Source organism: Triticum urartu, chromosome 5 (genome assembly GCF_003073215.2).
Source record: "Triticum urartu cultivar G1812 chromosome 5, Tu2.1, whole genome shotgun sequence".
Classification (NCBI taxonomy): Eukaryota; Viridiplantae; Streptophyta; class Magnoliopsida; order Poales; family Poaceae; genus Triticum; species Triticum urartu.
The window spans coordinates 581947218-581968747 of record NC_053026.1 but is presented as its reverse complement, the minus strand read 5'-3'; the positions used below and the strand labels follow the sequence as shown (position 1 = coordinate 581968747).

The following is a 21530-nucleotide window of genomic DNA, read 5'->3' as shown; positions in this document are numbered from 1 at the left end:
CGGTAAAATCCTGATTTCACCCGGAACAGTTCCGATATCCAAACGTAGGCTTCCAATATATCAATCTTTATGTATCGACCATTTCGAGACTCCTCATCATGTCCGTGATCTCATCCGGGACTCCGAACAACCTTCGGTACATCAAAACGTATAAACTCATAATATAACTGTCATCGAAACCTTAAGCGTGCGAACCCTACGGGTTCGAGAACAATGTAGACATGACCGAGACACGTCTCCGGTCAATAACCAATAGCGGGACCTGGATGCCCATATTGGTTCCTACATATTCTACGAAGATCTTTTATCGGTCAGACCGCATAACAACATACGTTGTTCCCTTTGTCATCGGTATGTTACTTGCCCGAGATTCAATCGTCGGTATCCAATACCTAGTTCAATCTCGTTACCGGCAAGTCTCTTTAGTCGTTCCGTAATACATCATCCCGCAACTAACTCATTAGTTGCAATGCTTGCAAGGCTTAAGTGATGTGCATTACCGAGAGGGCCCAGAGATACCTCTCCGATGATCGGAGTGACAAATCCTAATCTCGAAATACGTCAACCCAACATGTACCTTTGGAGACACCTGTAGAGCACCTTTATAATCACCCAGTTACGTTGTGACGTTTGGCAGCACACAAAGTGTTCCTCCGACACACGGGAGTTACATAATCTCATAGTCAGAGGAACATGTATAAGTCATGAAGAAAGCAATAGCAACATAGTAATGATCGGGTGCTAAGCTAATGGAATGGGTCATGTCAATCAGATCATTCAACTAATGATGTGATCCCGTTAATCAAATGAAAACTCTTTTGTCCATGGTTAGGAAACATAACCATCTTTGATTAACGAGCTAGTCAAGTAGAGGCATACTAGTGACACTCTGTTTGTCTATGTATTCACACATGTATTATGTTTCCAGTTAATACAATTCTAGCATGAATAATAAACTTTTATCATGATATAAGGAAATAAATAATAACTTTATTATTTCCTCTAGGGCATATTTCCTTCATGACAGTACTTCCCGACCGCTCCGCTTCAGCAAATGCCTTTTCAATAATGCGCTCATAGTTGCCTTTCGGCGGAGACTTGGGTGGTTCTGTCAGGGCAGCCAGAGTGTGGTTCGCTTTCACCGGATCTACCTTCTCCTCCGGAGGTGGATGTTTCTTTGCTTTCACCCCTTCAAAGAAGTTCCTCACTTCTTCTCGCGCAATCTCGGCGTTCTCCTCTTGGGTCCTCTTGTGTGGTAACTTCTCTGGAGTCTTCAGAGAAGGACCGAATCTGTATGTCCTCCCGCCTCTGGCTGTACTGCTAGGCGCTGGCAGAGTAGACGGAGCGGCTGTCTTCTTTACTTGCTTACAAGGAAGAGGAGAAGGACTACGACGCGCCGGAGCGGCGGCGGGTCTCTTCCGCCCTTGCTGACGAAGCGGAGAAGGAGGAGGCTGGCTGCTCGGGCGCGCCGGCGCAGGCGGAGAAGGAGGCGGAGTGCTGCCACACGCCGGAGAAGGAGCCGGTCGAGTGCCCTGATCGTCACTCGCCGGAGGAGGAGGCGGTGGAGGAGGCGGAGTGCCCTGACTCGCCGGAGGAGGAGGAAGAGGCGGAGGCGTCTAGTTCGGAAGGTTGATGAGCTCCTTCCGCCATAGGCATGGAGTCTTCAGAGCAGAACCCAGCCGAGTCTCTCCACCGGTAGGGTGGTCAAGCTGGAGGTCCTCAAATCCCTCCGTTATTTCATGCACCATCACCCTAGCATATCCTTCTGGAATCGACCGGTAGTGAAAAGTTGTGCCGTGTTCAGTAGGAAAAACAGAGCAACAACCGCCTTGACCTTCATATTAATCCATTGCGTCATAAGGTGGCAATTTTGAGACTATGTGATAGCATCCACGGGATAGCTGGCAGGAGCCGTCAAGACATGTTCCGGCTGAAGCAGCTCGGTGGAAGCCACACTGCTTCTCCGCTGAGATGGCGGGGTAGCTTCGAGGGAAGCTTCGGCAGTTCGTTTGTTGCGATTTGCTTCTCGTTCCTCTATCGCTTGTACCCTAACGTGTAGCGCCTGTAGTTGGGTCTGCTCCACTTTCTTCCTCCTCTCGTGGCATTTGTAACCGCCTGCGTTCGGAAACCCAGCCTTCCACAGAATGGAGCCTGGCGTGCCTCGTGTCCGTCCAGGGTGCTCAGGATTCCCGAGGACCATTGTGAGCTCGTCGTTCTCTCTGTCTGGAATGAACGTCCCTTGCTGCGCTGCTTCGATATAGTGCTTAAGCCTCTTGACTGGTATTTCCATTTGCTCGTCCGTCCAAATGCACTTCCCTGATACAGGGTCCAAGGTTCCGCCAGCCCCAAAGAACCAAGTCCGGCAACGATCTGGCCAGTTAATTGTCTCTGGTTCGATCCCTTTATCAACCAGATCATTCTCAGCCTTGGCCCACTTAGGCCGGGATACGAGGTAGCCACCTGACCCCGTACGATGCTGATGCTTCTTCTTCGCAGCATTTTTCTTGTTTATCGCTGACATCTTACTCTTTTTCGATGTCTTGTTGGCCACAAATGCGGTCCAGTGATCTCTGATCTTCTCATATCTGCCCTTGAATTCTGGTGTCTCTTTTTTATCGACAAACTTATTCAGCTCTTTCTTCCACCTCCTGAATAGGTCTGCCATCCTCTTAAGAGCAAAAGACTTGATTAATTGCTCTTTAACTGACTTCTCTGGATCATCCTCTGGCGGTAGGGTGAAATTTGACTTCAGCTCAGTCCAAAGATCATTTTTCTGCATATCATTGACATAAGACACCTCAGGGTCTTCTGTAGCCGGCTTTAACCATTGCTGGATGCTGATCGAGATCTTGTCCCTAACCAGAACCCCGCACTGAGCAACAAATGCGTTCTTTGTCCGGATGGGTTCAATCGGTTGGCCGTCGGGCGCGATTGCTATGATCTCAAACCTTTCATCCGAGCTCAACTTTTTCTTCGGGCCTCGTCTCTTTACCGAAGTTGTGCTCGACCCGGAGGGCTAGAAAAAAGAACAAAGACTTAATTAATATGTATACATACCAAAACAATGAATGCATCAATTAGCTAGTTAACACAGGCTTAACTAATATATATACCTGGCCGGACTCGGTTCGGTCACCGGAGCCGTCATCACGGTCTCCTTCTTGCATCGGCATTGGGTCACCGGAGCCGTCCTCACGGTCTCCTTCTTGCACCGGCATTGGGTCACCAGAGCCATCATAATCATAGCCAGCTGCTTCCAGATCATCGGTGTCGTTGAGAAACAACGAGCAGACGACATCACTTCCTCGTGCGATTATGTCCCCCAACAACTCTTCTTGTACTTCGTCTCGGGCGGTGTCCATAGTTTCTACAAATATTTACAACATGGCAATTATTATTCAAACATAACAGATGGATATATTAGTGGCAAACGTAGAACTAATATTAATTAGTGGCCTCGACGCTGCTTCTCTAGGGTTTGGGGTGGCCTCGACAACGCTTCAAGGGTTTAGGGTATATCGACAACGACGACATACGTACATGGGAAAATAATATTATCGAGGAGGGGGTATATCGACCCCCCCACGTGTTGAAGTTATCAGGAGGGGGTATATCGACCCCCCCCCACGTGTTGAAGTTATCGGGAGGGGGTATATCAACCCCCCCACGTGTTGAAGTTGTCGGGAGTTTATATCGACACGACATACGTACATGGAAAAATAATATTATCGGGGAGGGGTTATATCGACCCCCCTCGTGTTGAAGTTATCGGGAGGGGATATATCAACCCCCCCACGTGTCTTGTTTTTTTCTTCGACACGTGGTGGGGGGGGGGTCAATATACCCCCTCCCGATAACTTCAACACGAGGGGGGTCGATATACCCCCTCCCCGATAATCTATCTTTTGCATATATATATATATATATAGGGTCGCGCTTTTCGTCACCCTTGGTGAGGAATAGTTATTCTTCACCCCCCCTCTATTTTACCATCAATGCACCATAATTTTACGTTCCGTAAGTTTTGTCTTATTTCCGACGCAAAAAGAGACCGTAAGAAAATATATAATCGCCGTAAAAAATATTTTATGTTATGTAAAATTACAAACGTAAAAACATAGTCTAAAATATACATAAACTGCAAAGTTTCTTGTCTTATGACCTATATTTTTATTTTCTTATGCCAAATTTTACGTAGTGAATCAATAGAAATGTAACAATTTGAATTCCAAACGTAATTTAATTATGAAATGATCGTAAGATTACCTCGGGTGAAGAATAACTTATTCTACACCCTGGGTGATGAATAGTAACACTATATATATATATACATGTGGCGTCGGTGTTGAACACTACATCTACGTCCCACAAGTGACGTGGGCGTCGACGCCCGCGTCACTTGTGGGACGTGGATGTAGTGTCCGACACCGACGGCCACATGTATCTCACACCGACGATACTTGCTATTTAGGGTTTCCTCTACCGCTCGACGACCCTCGACGACCCTCGTTCCCGATAAAAAAATAGGAAGAAGAAGAAAAAAAGAGGAGAAGAAAGAATAGAGGAGTAACCTCTTTTTTTATCCTCTTCTTCCTCTCATGTTCGACGACCCTCGACCCCTTGGCGACCCTAGACCCCCTCTCGACCCTCGACCCCTCGGTGATCGTCGACCCCCTCTCGACCCCTCGGCGACCCTCGACCCCCTCTCGACCCTCGACCCCTCGGCGACCCTCGACCCCCTCTCGACCCCTTGACGATCCTAGAACTTTTTTTCTCCCCGATAACATTTTTTCTTCGAGAGAGTTAGTGTTCCCGAGTGAACCGGAGGGGGACATTGGTCATATCATATTCGTCATATTTTCTACGAATGTTCTATATACATACATCCATCGATATCATTCCAAACATACATAGACATCTACATTATATATGAACAAAAAAAAATATCAAAATTCATCATACATACATCTACAGTATATATGAACAAAAATTTCATCATATCAATATTTACATATACATACACACATACATACATACACATGACCCCCCTCATTCATCATATCAAATTCATCATATCAATATTTTGCAAGGGGAAGGAAGGAAGGAAGGGGGGAGGATGGGGTGGTAGCTACCTCTCCCAGCAGGATCGGGGAGGAGACGCGGGCGGCCGGCGTCGGCGGCGACGGCGACGAGGACGGGCTCGGGGTCGGCGAGGGCGACGACGGGGCACGCTCGGCGACGACGGCGAGGCAGGGCACGCTCGGGGGCGGCGGACGGGCTCGGGGGCGCAGGAGGTGCGGCAGGGCACGCTCGGGGGCGGCGGATGGCAACGGCGTGGGCGACGGACGGTGTTGGCGTGGGCTCGGGGGTGGGGCAGGGGCAACGGCGTGGGCGGCAACGGCGAGGCAGCCTGGCGGCGATGAGCTCGACGGCGTCGGGGGGAAATGGGCGATGTAAACTGAAACCGCTAAGTGGTGGGTATATATACATGAAGCATTAGTCTCGGTTCGTGGCAGGAACCGGTACCAATGCCACCTATGGTCCCGGTTCGTGCTACAAACCGGGACCAAAGGTCTCATTTCGGTAGCCCAAAGGGCGGGAAGCAGAGGCCATTGGTCCCGGTTCGTCGCACGAACCGGGACCATAGGTAGGCATTCGTACCGGTTTGTGCCACGAACCGGTACGAATGCCCCCCTATGGTCCCGGTTCGTGCGTCTAACTGGGACCAATGGCCTGCGCCGCGGTGCGGTGCGGTGGGATTTTTAGTCCCACCTCGCTAGCTGAAGAGCTCCCGCACCTGTTTATAAGCCCTGCTCTGTGTTCCCTTTTGAACTCTTCTGAACTGCAGGCTTACGGGCCTAATAGGACACTGCAATGCCTGTGGGCCTACTAGGCTTGCTGCGGGCCTGAATCCTGGCCCATGGTTGGGTTTCTAGTCGTATTCAGGCCGTGCTGGCCCAGTAGGTGGCATTTTCTTGCTATTTATTTTTTCATTTCTACTCAGAACTAAATACTTATAGTTTTTTAGTGATTTCTTTTTTCTTTTAGGTCACAAAAATTATAAACTTTCTCTTAGTGCCATTAGTTTTAAAATTTGAATAGTTTAAATTTGAATTTTTTAAAATTTGTGTGAATCACTAGTTTATGAATAACTTTACTATAAAAATTGATTTTTGAGTCATTCTTTTTCCTGCTATTTAATATTACTGTGTTTTATCATTATACTCAATTTGGTAATTTTAGTTAGCCATAACAAATATTATAGGTTTTTTTTTCTTTTTTGCTATTTATTTTTTCATTTCTACTTAGAACTAAATACTTACAGTTTTTTTAGTGATTTCTTTTTTCTTTTAGGTCACAAAAATTATAAACTTTCTGTTAGTGCCATTAGTTTTAAAATTTGAATAGTTTAAATTTGAATTTTTTAAAATTTGTGTGAATCACAAGTTTGTGATTAACTTTACTAAAAAATGAACATAGATGCACCTATAGAGAAAATTCAACCTAAATTCATAATCAATTTCTATGAATTTCAGAGAAATTCATTATGAATTTAGTTCAAATTCCCTGTACATGGGGCATCTATTTTCACTTTGAGAGGAGCTCAATAAGGCAGAGAGGGACGGGCTTATAAACCGGTGTGGGTGCCCTTCGGTTGGCGAGGTGGGACTAAACTCTGAGCGCAACAAGGACCAACCCTTTAGTCCCGGTTTGTGGCACAAACCGGGACTAATGGTCATGGGCCAGGGGCGAGCCCTATTTTTTCTAGTTTTTTGTTTTGTTTTCTGCATTATTTATTTCTTTTGTTTTTTGCTTTACTTTTTTAATTCTTTTTGCTTTTAGTTTTAGAAAAATTATAAACTTTGTGTTAGTGTCATTAGTTTTCAAATTTGAAAACACTTTTTAAGTTTTTTTTCTTTGTTGCTTTATTTATTTTATTTTGTTTCTACTTACAACAAAATTATTTTGTTTCTACTTACAACAAAATACTTATTGTTGCTATTTTTATTTTTTTTCCAGTTTTTTGTTTTGTTTTCTGTATTTGTTTTGTTTTTTGCTTTTAGGTCAGCAAAATTATAAACTTTCTGTTAGTGCCATTAGTTTTCAAATTTGAATAGTTAAAATTTGAATTCTTTGAAATTTGTGTGAATCACAATTTATGATTAACTTTACTAAAAAATGAACATAGATGCACATATAGATAAAATTCGACCTAAATTCATAGTTTTCAAATGAACTCTGAAAAAGTTGGCATGGCATACTCGTGTGTTACAAAGTTGGCATGGTATCATCATAATAGTTGCGGGAGAAAGTTTTCACTTTTTCTTCGCTTGTGTCATTTGCTTATTGCGCCGTAACCATGGATAATCTTTATCGTTTATCAGGATGCTTGGGTCAGCCTTGACATTGAAGGGAGGAATTTCATGGAACTTTTCATAATCTTCAGACATGTCTGTCTTGTCCTCCACTCCCAGGATGTCCATTTTTTCTGAAAGAACTATGTGGCGCTTTGGCTCATCGTATGACGTATTCGCTTCCTTATCTTTTCTTTTTCTCGGTTTGGTAGACATGTCCTTCACATAGATAACCTATGCCACATCATTGGCTAGGACGAACGGTTCGTCAGTGTACCCAAGATTTTTCAGATCCACTGTTGTCATTCCGTACTGTGGGTCTACCTGTACCCCGCCTCCTGACAGATTGACCCATTTGCACTTAAACAAAGGGATCTTAAAATCATGTCCGTAGTCAAGTTCCCATATGTCCACTATGTAATCATAATATGTGTCCTTTCCCTTCTCGGTTGCTGCATCAAAGCGGACACCGCTATTTTGGTTGGTGCTCTTTTGATCTTGGGTGATCGTGTAAAATGTATTCCCATTTATCTCGTATCCTTTGTAAGTCAATACAGTCAAAGATGATCCTCTGGACAACAAGTACAACTCATCACAAACAGTGTTGTCACCTCTGAGACGTGTTTCCAACCAACTGCTGAAAGTCCTGATGTGTTCACATGTAATCCAGTCGTCGCACTGCTCTGGGTGTTTGGAGCGCAGATTGTTCTTGTGTTCATCGACATACGGGGTCACCAAGGTAGAGTTCTATAGAACTGTATAGTGTGCTTGAGACCAAGAATATCCGTCCCTACATATTATTGAGTCACTTTCAAGAGTGCCTTTTCCAGTCAGTCTCCCCTCATACCGCGATTTAGGGAGACCTATATTCTTAAGGCCAGGAATGAAGTCAACACAAAACCTTATGACATCCTCTGTTTGATGGCCCATGGAGATGCTTCCTTCTGGCCTAGCGCGGTTACGGACATATTTCTTTAGGACTCCCATGAACCTCTCAAAGGGGAACATATTGTGTAGAAATACGGGCCCTAGAATGACAATCTCGTCGACTAGATGAACTAGGACGTGCGTCATGATATTGAAGAAGGATGGTGGGAACACCAACTCGAAACTGACAAGACATTGCGCCACATCACTCCTTAGCCTTGGTACAATTTCTGGATCGATCACCTTATAAGAGATTGCATTGAGGAATGCACATAGCTTCACAATGGCTAATCGGACGTTTTCCGGTAGAAGCCCCCTCAATGCAACCGGAAGCAGTTGCGTCATAATCATGTGGCAGTCATGAGACTTTAGGTTCTGAAACTTTTTCTCTGACATATTTATTATTCCTTTTATATTCGACGAGAAGCCAGTCGGGACCTTCATACCGAGCAGGCATTCAAAGAAGATTTCTTTCTCTTCTTTCATAAGGGCGTAGCTGGCAGGACCTTCATACTGCTTCGGAGGCATGCCGTCTTTTTCGTGCAAACGTTGCAGGTCCTCCCATGCCTCAGGTGTATCTTTTGTCTTTTCATACACGCCCAAGAAGCCTAGCAGGTTCACGCAAAGGTTCTTCGTCACGTGCATCACGTCGATTGAAGAGCGGACCTCTAGGTCTTTCCAGTAGGGTAGGTCCCAAAATATAGATTTCTTCTTCCACATGGGTGCGTGTCCCTCAGCGTCATTCGGAACAGCTAGTGCGCCGGGACCCTTTCCAAAAATTACGTGTAAATCATTGACCATAGCAAGTACGTGATCACCGGTACGCATGGCAGGCTTCTTCCGATGATCTGCCTCGCCTTTTTTTCGACATTGATGGTTGGTCGGAAGAAATCAACGATGGCCCAGGTACACATTCTTCCTGCATTTGTCTAGGTATATACTTTCAGTGTCATCTAAACAGTGCGTGCATGCATGGTATCCTTTGTTTGTCTGTCCTGAAAGGTTACTGAGAGTGGGCCAATCATTGATGGTCACGAACAGCAACGCCTTTACGTTAAATTCCTCCTGTCTGTGCTCATCCCACATACGTACACTATTTTCATTCCAAAGCTGTAAAAGTTCTTCAACTAATGGCCTTAGGTACACATCAATGTCGTTGTCGGGTTGCTTAGGGCCTTGGATGAGAACTGGCATCATAATGAACTCCCGCTTTATGCACATCCAAGGAGGAAGGTTATACATACATAGAGTCACGGGCCAGGTGCTGTGATTGCTGCTCTGCTCCCCGAAAGGATTAATGCCATCCGAGCTTAAAGCAAACCATACGTTCCTTGGGTCCTTTGCAAACTCATCCCAGTACTTTCTCTCGATTTTTCTCCACTGCGACCCGTCAGCGGGTGCTCTCAACTTTCCGTCTTTCTTACGGTCCTCACTGTGCCATCGCATCAACTTGGCATGCTCTCCGTTTCTGAACAGACGTTTCAACCGTGGTATTATAGGAGCATACAACATCACCTTCGCAGGAACCCTCTTCCTGGGGGGCTCGCCGTCAACATCACCAGGGTCATCTCGTCTGATCTTATACCGCAATGCACCACATACCGGGCATGCGTTCAGATCCTTGTATGCACCGCGGTAGAGGATGCAGTCATTAGGGCATGCATGTATCTTCTCCACCTTCAATCCTAGAGGGCATACGACCTTATTTGCTGCGTATGTACTGTCGGGCAATTCGTTATCCTTTGAAAACTTCTTCTTCAATATTTTCAGTAGTTTCTCAAATCCTTTGTCAGACACAGCATTCTCTACCTTCCACTGCAGCAATTCCAGTACGGCACCGAGCTTTGTGTTGCCATCTTCGCAATTGGGGTACAACCCTTTTTTGTGATCCTTTAACATGCGATCGAACTTCAGCTTCTCCTTTTGACTTTCGCATTGCGTCCTTGCATCGACAATGACCCGGCGGAGATCATTATCATCGGGCACATCGTCTGGTTCCTCTTGATCTTCAGCAGCTTCACCCGTTGCAGCATCATTGGGCACATCGTCTGATTCCTCTTGATCTTCACCAGCTCCCCCCGTTGCAGCATCACTGTATTCAGGGGCACATAGTTGTTATCGTACTCTTCTTCTTCGCTGTCTTGCATCATAACCCCTATTTCTCCGTGCCTCGTCCAAACATTATAGTGTGGCATGAAACCCTTGTAAAGCAGGTGGGAGTGAAGGATTTTCCGGTTAGAGTAAGACATTGTATTCCCACATTCAGTGCATGGAAAACACATAAAACCATTCTGCTTGTTTGCCTCAGCCGCATTGAGAAACTCATGCACGCTCTTAATGTACTCGGAGGTGTGTCTATCACCGTACATCCATTGCCGGTTCATCTACGTGCATTATATATAATTAAGTGTCCAAATTAATAGAAGTTCATCATCACATTAAAACCAAAGTACATACATAGTTCTCATCTAACAACATATAGCTCTCCAGAGCATCTAATTAATTAAACCATACATTAAAACTATGTAAAACATTTCAATGCGAAAACAAATGCGATCATAATCGCAACCAAGGTAACAATTGATCCAACGGCATAATGATACCAAGCCTCGGTATGAATGACATATTTTCTAATCTTTCTAATCTTCAAGCGCATTGCATCCATCTTGATCTTGTGATCATCGACGACATCCGCAACATGCAACTCCAATATCATCTTCTCCTCCTCTATTTTTTTATTTTTTCCTTCAAGAAATTGTTTTCTTCTTCAACTAAATTTAACCTCTCGACAATAGGATCGGTTGGAATTTCCGGTTCACATACATCCTAAATAAATAAAATCTATGTCACGTTGGTCGGCATAATTTTCATAAACAATAAATGAACCAATAGTTATAAAGATAATATATATACCACATACGAATCATAGACAGGACGAGGGCCGATGGGGGCGGATACCAAAACCATCGCACTATATAAGATGAAATAATAAAAGTAAGAAAACAATACAAGTATCTATGTAAACATACAAGTAAGAATATTTTTTTCTTTCAGAAAGAATATAAGAACAAGAGGCTCACCATGGTGGTGCCGGCGATGAGCTCGGCGCAGGTGATCGACGGCGGTGAAGACGGGGACGGGGCATGACGGACCGCTAAATCTAGACAAATATTGAAAAAAATGAAGCTTGGAGAGGAGAAAGTTTAAATAATGTGGCTCGGGCATTCCATCAAACACCTTGTGTGCATAGGAGGTGAGCTATAGCACCACCAAGCCCTCTCCCCCTCGGCCAGAAAAACAGAGCAGTGTGCTCTGCTCTTACGCGAGGAGATATATATATATATATATAGGCACCTCATTGGTTCCAGTTGGTGGCTTGAGCTGGGACCAAAGGCTGCTCAAGCCACCAACCGGGACCAATGATGGTGGACCAGGAACGAGGCCCATTGGTCACGGTTCGTTCCATCAAACAGGACCAAACGGTCCAGACGAACCGGGACCAATGACCCACGTGGCCTGGCCGGCCCCCTGGGCTCACGAACCGGATCCAATGCCCCCATTGATTCCGGTTCTGGACTGAACCAGGACTAATGGGCTGACCCGACCTGAATCTTTGTCTCCTTTTCTACTAGTGCACGTACGTACGATCCTACCTAGAGTTTGGACGTGGAGGTGCAGCTGCGCCACGTCCAAGCTCTAGCTACGATCGTCATCAACCACCGGCCGGCAGCAGGGCCGGCTGCCGGACATCCAATTCTCCACTCCATCAAGGTCGTCGTGGAGAACAGCAACGCCCGGCCGGGTGGACCTCTCCTTGTCCCAGCTGATGTTCAACCTCGCCTTCGACGACACGGTGATGGTAAGCCTGGCCGCCGGCCCGTTCCACGTGCCGAGAGCGAGGAAGACCGCCATGCCGCTCGTGCCGAGGGGTTAAATTGTCTGATGGGAAAAATCTCCATTGTACATAAAAGACGTGTTTGCTACTAAATCATCCAGTTCAGTCGATTCTTGCAGAGAGGACGAACCAGTCCGTGAGGACGAGCCGGGAACAAGACGGAAACAGACCGGCGGACGCGAGTAAGAGGGCTGACGGTGCAAGTGCGATCGCCGGCATCGAAGAAGGGAGGTTCAGAGGGACGAACGGGGCGGCAAGGCGGTAGCCTGGTGGAGGTGGGGTTGCTGATCGCGGGTGGGAGTAAGAAGAAAAAGAAGGCGGGAGGAGCAGTCGACTGAATGAAACTGTAAAAAGTGCATGCATTGCATTTGCATATGGATATGAAAAGGTTCACTTGCGCTGGTGCCTACCGTTTTTCAAAACGAGGAGACAACACACATCCACCGACTCTGTTGTGAACAAGATCTGCAACAAAGAATCAAAACTAGACAGGTAGTACGAGGTTGGTTTCCATGGACCAGAAAATGTGCGAAAACGATTTACTCCAGCAACAGAAAGCACAGATATGCCTATAAACCCGTCTTTTCGAAAACTGAGTCCGAACCATCCTCAACAGCATAACAAGCACACAGATGCACTGCCAGCAATAACCATTGCGAAATAATAAACCCACGCTCCATCCATCACAACTATAGCTAACAGAAGATATTTTCAGTCAATGCTTGAGAATTACATGCACACCTTTTTATTTCTTTTGCTTAGTGCTTTAGACTGAATTACAACGCAAGATCACAACGTCCACATACACGGCATACATATTTTACATTCAGCTTGCAGTGCAAAAGTACTACCTCCGTTTCAAAATAGATGACCTAACTTTGTACTAATAACCGACACAGCGAAGTAACACAAGCATCTACTAGTGACGTATTAAGGACGGCACACAAAACCTACAATTGTAGTCAGTCGCTACAAAACAGAGCAACCGAGAGGAAATCCGCCGTCATCGGCTCTTGTCATTTTCGACTGATTGACTGATTCTACCGGTTGGTAGCCTCCCTCATCTGCAACGGCTTCAGTTGGTGCAAGGGCCCAAGCTTAAGGTAATGAAGCTTCTATTCTCCAAAACAAGTCCACATTTAGGTGAGTTATGAGAGCACTGGAACAAGGATGCACTAATTCTGCATCCAGCAGAATGTAACCATGCACACATGATGTAATTGACTCAATAATAATTAAACTAACACACAATGGATAATCAAGGTACGTAGATGGGCGGCTGTCTCAATACTACTACTTTCTTTTATTTCGCGAGAAAGGAAAATAACCATTTACTGACCTGAGCAGATAAAGACGTCTTATAAAAGTGAACAGAGGGAGTAGCAATTTTTGTTCTGAAACATGCACACAACCTCACATGGAGAAGTAGCTTAACCATTACTACTAAAATCTCGATGGCATATATGATAACTGGTCTATAGGCATTACTTCCACATTGTCATGACAATATCCTTAGCCGCGTTCCATTCAGCCGGGAGGATTCTAGCTATTAGCTCCTTGAGAACAGATGGGCAGCTGGACTTGAGATGCTCATAACCTTCGCTTGCCATCATCGCCTCCAAATTGGACGGGGAAGCAAGGAACTGGAAGCAAGCTTCTTTGAGATCATGGAAAACATGCTGCTCCGCTAAAGCCAAGCTGGTTGCCACCATGTTGGCAGCAATGTTATTGCACAATTTTTCCTCACAGATCTGCCTCAGCCTGCCGATGTTGTACCTGTCAGCCGCCACGAGCAGATGGCCGGCCATCACCACATCAAGCATTGGAGGAACCGAGTCGGTGTAAATGAAATGGAGCAAGGACTTGAAAACATCAGCTTCCATGTCACAGATTTCAATATGACCAGAGGAACTCTCCTCCATGGCGCCGAGGAGCTCGGCCTTGAAGACTGACGACCGAGCAGCAAGGACACACCTGTGAGCAGAGAATCTCTGTGCACCGACTTGAAAGGTTAGGTCTGCTGCGTCCTGGTTCTTGAGTAGGTCGCCAAGATGCTGCTGCAGGTCGCTTGGAGGAACCCTTGCTTCTTCGCCATGGATCTCCTTCATGACGGTGACATCGCACCTGATGGTAAGACAATCATCTTTCAGATGCTCCGATCCCTCCAGCATAGCTGGCTTTTCATGTTGATCATAGCAGGGAGCAGTGGGTAAAAAGTAAATACATGGGGATGGTCAGAAGACCAAAAGGATTAAAGGGAACATCAAAGGGGAAAATTAGAACAGCAGGTTAATCAGCCTATCCCTTCTGGTGGCAGCGTGAATGGGTGCAACAGGCATGTTGCACCAGCCTGCCTCCATAGGTCAATGCCTTGCCTGATGGCCTGCAAAATTTCTCTAGCAGATGCCACTTTGTTCCTAAAAGTGCAGTCGTTCCGGTGCCTCCAAATTTCCAAAGTTGCAAGCATCATGAGCGACTTTATGCCCTTTCTGAACTCCGGTTTTGTACCGTCGACAATGCTTGTGATCCGATCGGTGCTACTTTGGGCTAGACGATCGGATTGGGCGTTCAGTGCTTCACAGCCCTTCCAAACCGAGAGGTTGTTCCAAATTGTGATGGTGAAAGGGCAGGACCAGAAGATGTGGTCGGCCGTCTCAAGGTTCCTGAAACAAAACTAACAGAAATATGCGTTGGGCCACCCTCTTCGCTGCAGTCGATCGTTGCACTAGAGCCTGTTCAGTAGCAACAGCCAGAAGAAGATCTTCAGTTTCTCGGGCGCCCAAGCCTTCCAGATGATCTGAGGATATGTGGAGGTGGTGTTCGCTTGGAATTGCGCCCGATACGCCGAAGCAGCAGTGTAGCAGCCGGTGGCCTCCAAGTTCCATCGGATCTCGTCGCTCGTGTCTGAACTGAGGTTTACAGGCAGCAGTCGCAACAGTCTTGCCAGGGCGACGCAGTCATGGACTATCTGATCTGTCTGCCTGTGTGATAGGTCCAGAATCCATCGATCATCGCGTATGGCATCAACAACCGATCTGTTCTTCCTCCGGGAGTGTTTATATAGGTCTGGGAAAAGGAGATGCAGCGCGCCGGCCTGGTGCCAGGAGCAGGTCCAAAACCTGGCCGTCTGTCTGTTGCCAAGCGTGACCGAGGTGGCTGCGCTGAAAAACAGCCGATCGGAGGTAGTGCACGGTACCTCCATGCCCACCCATGGCTTGTCTGGGTGCTTCCAGGTGTGCCATAGCCATCGTTGCCGCAAGGCTCGGCCAAAGCACTCGAGGTTGAGGATGCCAAGTCCCTGTTTATCCAAAGGTGTGCATACCTTACTCCAATTTACTTTACACTTGCCTCCGGATAGCTCATCCTCCTGTGCCCACAGGAAGCGTCGTCTGACTTTGTCAATTTCTTTGAAGAATTTCTTAGGCATGCGAAGCACTGTCATAGCAAACGCTGGGATTGCAGTCAGCACGGCTCTGACAAGGACCCGTCGACCAGCAATGGACATGAGCCTGCCCTTCCATCCGGCTAGCCTTGCTCTGATTCGATCCAGGACAAACTGGAGGTGAACAAGTCTCGTTCTTGTCAGAGTGAGCGGGAGGCCCAAATATTTTAGCGGGAAATCTGTGATGACGCCTCCAAAGCTCTGCAGAACTTGTTGAACATCCACTTCCTCGCATCTGATTGGGGTTGTTGTTGATTTCTGCCTGTTGATCCTCAGGCCCGTGGCCTCTCCAAACAACTTTAGTATGGTGGTGAGTACCTCCATCTCTTCTTGAACTGGGTTCATAAAGACAACTGCATCATCAGCGTACAGGCTGACCCTTAGTTTCAGCTCCCACCTTGGCAATGGCTGCAGCATTTGTTGCTAAACTGCTGCATCGATTAGGCGTTGCAACGGGTCAATGGCCAGGATAAATAGCAGCGGGGACAGTGGGTCACCCTGTCGGAGCCCCTTGCGGTGCCTAATCCTCCTCCCTGGCACTCCATTAAGCAGAACTTCTGAGTGCGATGATGCCAATAACCAGGCAATCCAGTCTCTCCATCTGGCACTGAAACCTAACTCTTGCAACAGCTCCAACAAGTAGTCCCAAGACACGCTGTCAAAGGCTTTGGAGATGTCCAATTTGAGAAGCATAGCTGGGGTTTTGGAACGATGCAGAGCCCGCACACCATTCTGGACATAGAGAAAACTGTCTTGTATACACCTGGTCTTCAGGAATGCTGACTCCGCAGGAGAGACGAGCGTGTTGATAACTTTGGACAGCCATATTGATAGCACCTTAGTAACCAGCTTTGCAAAGGAGTGGATTAGACTGATCGGGCGAAAATCTGCCATCCGCACAGCCCCATCCTTTTTTGGCAGCAGAGCTACAAAAGACGTGTCCAAAGCAGCTAGATTCCCGCTAGCTAGACGGTAGAATTGGTGAAATGCCGCCATGATATCAGCACTGATGATCGACCAGCAGGCCCTGAAGAAAGTTCCACTGAAACCATCAGGGCCTGGCGCCTTCTCTGCTGGTGACTGCATGATCGCTGCCAAGACCTCTCCCTCCGAGAATGGATTATCCAACCCTGCCGCTTCAACCCTTGGAAGCTGCAGCGTGCTCCAGTTGAGAGTCACACGTCGCCCCGAGCCTGCGGTCATCATGCTGCTGAAGTGGTCGTGGATAATCTGCTCCTTGTCTCCATGCGCCGTGGCACACCGATCGTCACTCTGAATTGTATGGATGAAGTTTTTGCGTCTTCTGGAGCAACACTTGGCGTGGAAGAACTTCGTGCTCGCGCCGCCTGCTCGCAGCTAGAGCACCCTGGAGGCCTGTCTCTTTCTTGCCCTTTCGATTGCCGCCAGCCCCACTAGCCGGATCTTGAGCAATTTGCGCAAGTTGAATTCTGCAACTGACAACGTTCTTGTCTCCTACGCCACGTCCAGACGGAGAATCACCTCGCTGGCAATGTGGAATTGAGTCTTCGCATCGCTGAACAGTGATCTGCTCCAGATCTTCAGATCCTTCGTCGCCCTGCTGAGCTTGACCTGCAGTCGCGCAAAAGCACAACGCTGCTGAACCGGCCGGCTCCAAGCACGCTCCACTGTAGGGTGAAAGCGCGGGAACTGCGGCCAGAAAGACTCAAATCTGAAGCGAGCACGGCGGATCGGAGCTTCGCATGGCGCCAAGACCAACGGGCAGTGATTGGAGCACGCCGTGGCTACGGCCATCAAGCCATAGGCGGGGAAGAGAAGCTCCCAACTAATAGTGCAGAAGACTTTATCTATACTAACCAGCGTTGGATTTTGCCGCTCATTGCTCTAGGTGAAACGCCTGTTTTTACACTTAATTTCCCACAAACCTGCCGCGTCTAGCGCCACCCTAAACTTCCCCATGATACGCCGATTAAGGTTGAAGTTGTTCTTATCCCTAGCTTTGTAGATGATGTTGAAATCACCGGTGAGGAGCCACGGCTCTCCAGGAGGGGGAGGGGCAGATCGTGCCAGCTCTAGGAGGAACGCATCCTTACGGGCGTCGTCAGCAGGTCCATAGACCACAGTTAGCCAAAAAACGATGGTCGATTGGCTGACCGTAACGTTGGCAGTGATGGCGAATACCCCTACTGCCTGGGACGCGATCAAGACGATCTCACTGTCCCAAAAAATGGCCACCCCGCCTCTAGACCCGATCGCAGGCAACACTACGCAGTCAGCTAACCTGCTACCTCCAATGTCCCTAACTAGAGCTGGTGACCAGGCGTCTATTTTCGTCTCCTGAAGACAGAGAATCGCTGGTCGATGCGCCGCGACAGCTTCACAGACAGCGTCGCGCTTGGCTAGCATATTGAGCCCACGTACGTTCCAACTAACTATCGGACAGCGGTTGTCATCCATATGGGCACTTGATCATACTCCAACGGCTACTAATTTCATTGATTGAAGATAAACGCACTACCGAAGACAAGCTAACTCCTCCAACTTTTAGGGAACGCTGCAGCCCACCAATAGGCCCCAAATTGCAGCAGCGCCAGCTACTCCTAACCACTAACCCTACAGGAATTACAAAGAGCCCTAACTCAACCCCGCTTAAGGCTGAGCGCCCCTGGAGATTCCTAAAATATTGCACTAACATGATCAGACAATGGCCTCCTCGTCCACTCCATCGGCGCCGGTCATGGCAGCCGTAACACGCAGCGCCTCCTTGTTGAGGCGGGTCAGCTTGGCGATGCAGGCCATGTTGCCATCAGTGAGCGGCTCGTCGAACTTCCGGAGCAGCTTCTCGGCGGCCTTGGCAGTCATCTTCTCCTTCGGGCCAAGCAGACCCAGCTCGCGCACAAGTCGTAGCGTCCCCCGCTGCGCGGCTGGCACCGTCGATGGATTTTCCGCTTGGCGGGCACTGTGGCGCACTGGAGCAGGCGTGGCCCTGGTCTTGGGCGGGGCCGACGAGCGGCGCACCGGTGCCTCCGGCACCAGCGGCGGTTTGGTGGCTTGGAAGAGGCGCTTCGGGGCCGCACTCAGGTCTGAAACCTCGCCCTCTGCATCAAGCTGGAGGCAGCAGACCTGTTCGGTGACGGCCCCAAGCTGCATCTCCACTGCCGCGCTGTGGGCCGGCTCCTTGCGACTGAGGAGGCCCACGGCTACGCCTGGGCCCGCCAGGGTTGGGCCGAAGGCGTCTGGCAGGCCCGCATCCACCGCGTTGACGCGGCTGACTTGGCCATTGAACTCCAGGGGGGTCGAGACAGCGGCAGACGCGTGGGCCTCCAGCTCAGCAGCCATGCAGTCGAACGGTGGCGGCTGCGGGAGCTGGGTTTGGCACCGGCGAAGAAGTCGGCGATCGGGTCGTGAACCGCGGCAGCAGCAGCAGCAGGTGGCGGGGGTAGGGGGCGTGGCGCGTGAGGAGCAGCACCTCCGGTGCCCGCAGCGCGCCGACGGGTGGAGTTGTGACGACCACGCGAGTTCTCAGAGCGGCGTTGTCCCGGCGAGGAGCGACTACGGCGTCGAGAGGAGCTCTCCTGCTCCCCCACCTTCTCCTTTCCGGTGCGGCTCCGGCCAAGGAGCATGTCCTTCCACGATCTGCGACCGCCCTGATCTTCTCCATCATCATCCTTGCGGCCACCACCATGGGGTGCACCGCGGCAGCCCACATCGGCGAGCATAGCGAGCTGGCGGCGGTGCTGTGGTTCGCGCTGGCCGTCTTCCACTCCCCTCTTCCAGGAGGCGGTGGGGATGATCCGCAGCATGGGTCTGTCATCGTCGTCGGAGTCCGAGGAAGGCAGGCCACTCTGCGCCGAGCGCGGCGACCGCGGCTCATAGGGCGACCAATCCTCAATGCGGTCCACATGGATGAGGACATCATGCCGGCTTGCGGAGGGAGGCGCGGCGATGGCGCGGCCCGACGGAGAGAACCCGAGCATCTCCTCCACGCGACCCGCCCCTCGCTCCATCAGCCAGAATGTGTGCTTGGTTGGGATGAGCCCCACATCCCAAACCCACATCCAGCAGGACAAGCTCTTGGTGTGGCTCCGCTCGAAAGTGCGGCTGTCGAGGCGGTCGACACGGCAGCCAAGGGCCTCTTCGGTCCCTTCAATGGACCAGAACTGCTGCGGCATCTTCTCAATGACCACCCGGACGTGGTAGTTGAAGGTTTGCACCACCGCGTGATCATCCTCGTGCCAAGGCTTGATGAAGAACTTGGCGCCGTCGACTGACAGAGAGCCGAGCTTGACAACTTGATCTTGGTGAATCAGCAGATCGAAGATGATGAGGTAGTCCTCCGGGTCGTGGTTGGTGATCCGCAGCTGGTGCGGCGGGATGCGCAGCCGCGCCTCAAGCTCCAGCCCAACCGCCATGGCACTGGAGGTCCGGCGCGCATCCGCCGCCGTGAGCAGCACCCCCTGGCGCTTGAGTATGAAGGTGGCGTGTTCCAGTGCAGGGGTGGACATCACCACCTTGCAGCTGTGCCGCGGGCGGCGCGCGGGGTCGGCGACGTGGGTGCCTTCCATGGCAAGGGGCGGTAGCGCAGGGGCGACGGGTGGAGGCGCTGGAGTAGTGGGAGCAAAGCAGAGTCTATCCCTTGCCGGCACCCTAGCGATGGCCACGGCAGGGTTGCGCCTGGGGTTCTGCGGGCACTCGCGGCTAAGGTGACCGAAGTGATTATATATGATGCAGCAGATCGAGTCGCGGCAATCCTTCCTACGGTGCTTCTTGCTCAGGCATCTGAAGCATTTGCCGCGGAACTGGCTTAAGAAAGCAGCCCGGCTGGCAGCAGCATTGAAGTCATCTCGACGCCCATGCCGGACCGGAGGGGAGCGCAACCTATTACCCGCCGTGCCAGAGCATGGACGCTTGTTTTTCCGGGAGGAGACCTCGGTCCATCCCCCATCCAGCCCCGCAGGGAGGGAGTTAACGCCAGCATCAGGGGCAACAACGATGGATTGAAGGCGCGGTCGCTCCAAAAGCGGTAAGGAAAGGGGATCCGCGGCCAGATCCGCCGGGCAGAGCAGCGGAGCCGTGGTGGAGCACTCGCCACGTAGCAGGATCCGGGGCGGAGAACCGGGATCTCGCGCATTGACTTGACGGGGCGGTTATGAATCCGGCACCATCGACGAACCGGAGGGCGTAGGGGAAGCCGGCGGCGACGCATGCAGGCTACTGCTGGAGCCAGATCTACGAGAGCGCAGCCGGCCCATGCTCGCCAGCAGGCAGGAGCTGGCAGGCACCGCGGGGTGGCCGCCGCAGCCGGAGTGGCCCACGGCGCAGGGAGCGGGTGGCCGCCGCGGCCGGCGGCGCGACTTGGAGTCTAGGAGCGGCAGGAGCTCCCCCTCAAGCCTGACCCTCTCCCTCCTGACCATGACTTTCGTCTTCGCATCTCCGGCAGATTCTAGAAGTACAGAAACACAGACGTAATCGACATAATTCTTAGCAAAGCCGTTTTGGTAATATCTCACGACCCAGTCGTGGCCGCCAACACCAAAAAAGAAGTAGAGGTCATGAATTCGTCGTTCTTGAGTAGCGCCTTGGCTCTGGAGTATCCATCTACCTTGAGCACACAAGACCTTTCGTCACATCCGGCTACAATGGCAGCAGAGATCTTGCAACGCTCTGCCATTCTGGAGGTGGGCTTGGCATTGAAGATTTATATACTGCGTCTATCTATATCGATTACTCCTCGCCGCCTCCTAGTGGTCTCATTGGAAGCATGGTCGCTGGTGGCGCTAGGGCGGGAGGGGATGCGGGGAGGAAGAATCCGGGGACGGTGATTGGAGGAGCGTGGAGCTCGACGGCGGGAGCTGGTGGCGCCGAGGGAGAAGCGGAGAGCTGCGGCGGGAGCGGAGGGGACCCGGGGGAGAGACGCGCGAGAAGGGGTGGC

General features: G+C 49.8%; 1 protein-coding gene across 1 annotated transcript; it reads right to left on the bottom strand.

The window, feature by feature from the left end:
- Positions 1–13661: 13661 nt before the first annotated feature.
- LOC125506116 (BTB/POZ and MATH domain-containing protein 2-like) lies at positions 13662–21269 on the bottom strand. Its single transcript, XM_048670988.1, has 2 exons — positions 21212–21269; positions 13662–14350 (listed from the first exon to the last, which is right to left on the bottom strand). Exons 1-2 carry the CDS (start codon positions 21267–21269, stop codon positions 13662–13664), a joined length of 747 nt encoding a protein of 248 aa, XP_048526945.1.
- Between the last annotated feature and the right edge of the window lie 261 nt (positions 21270–21530).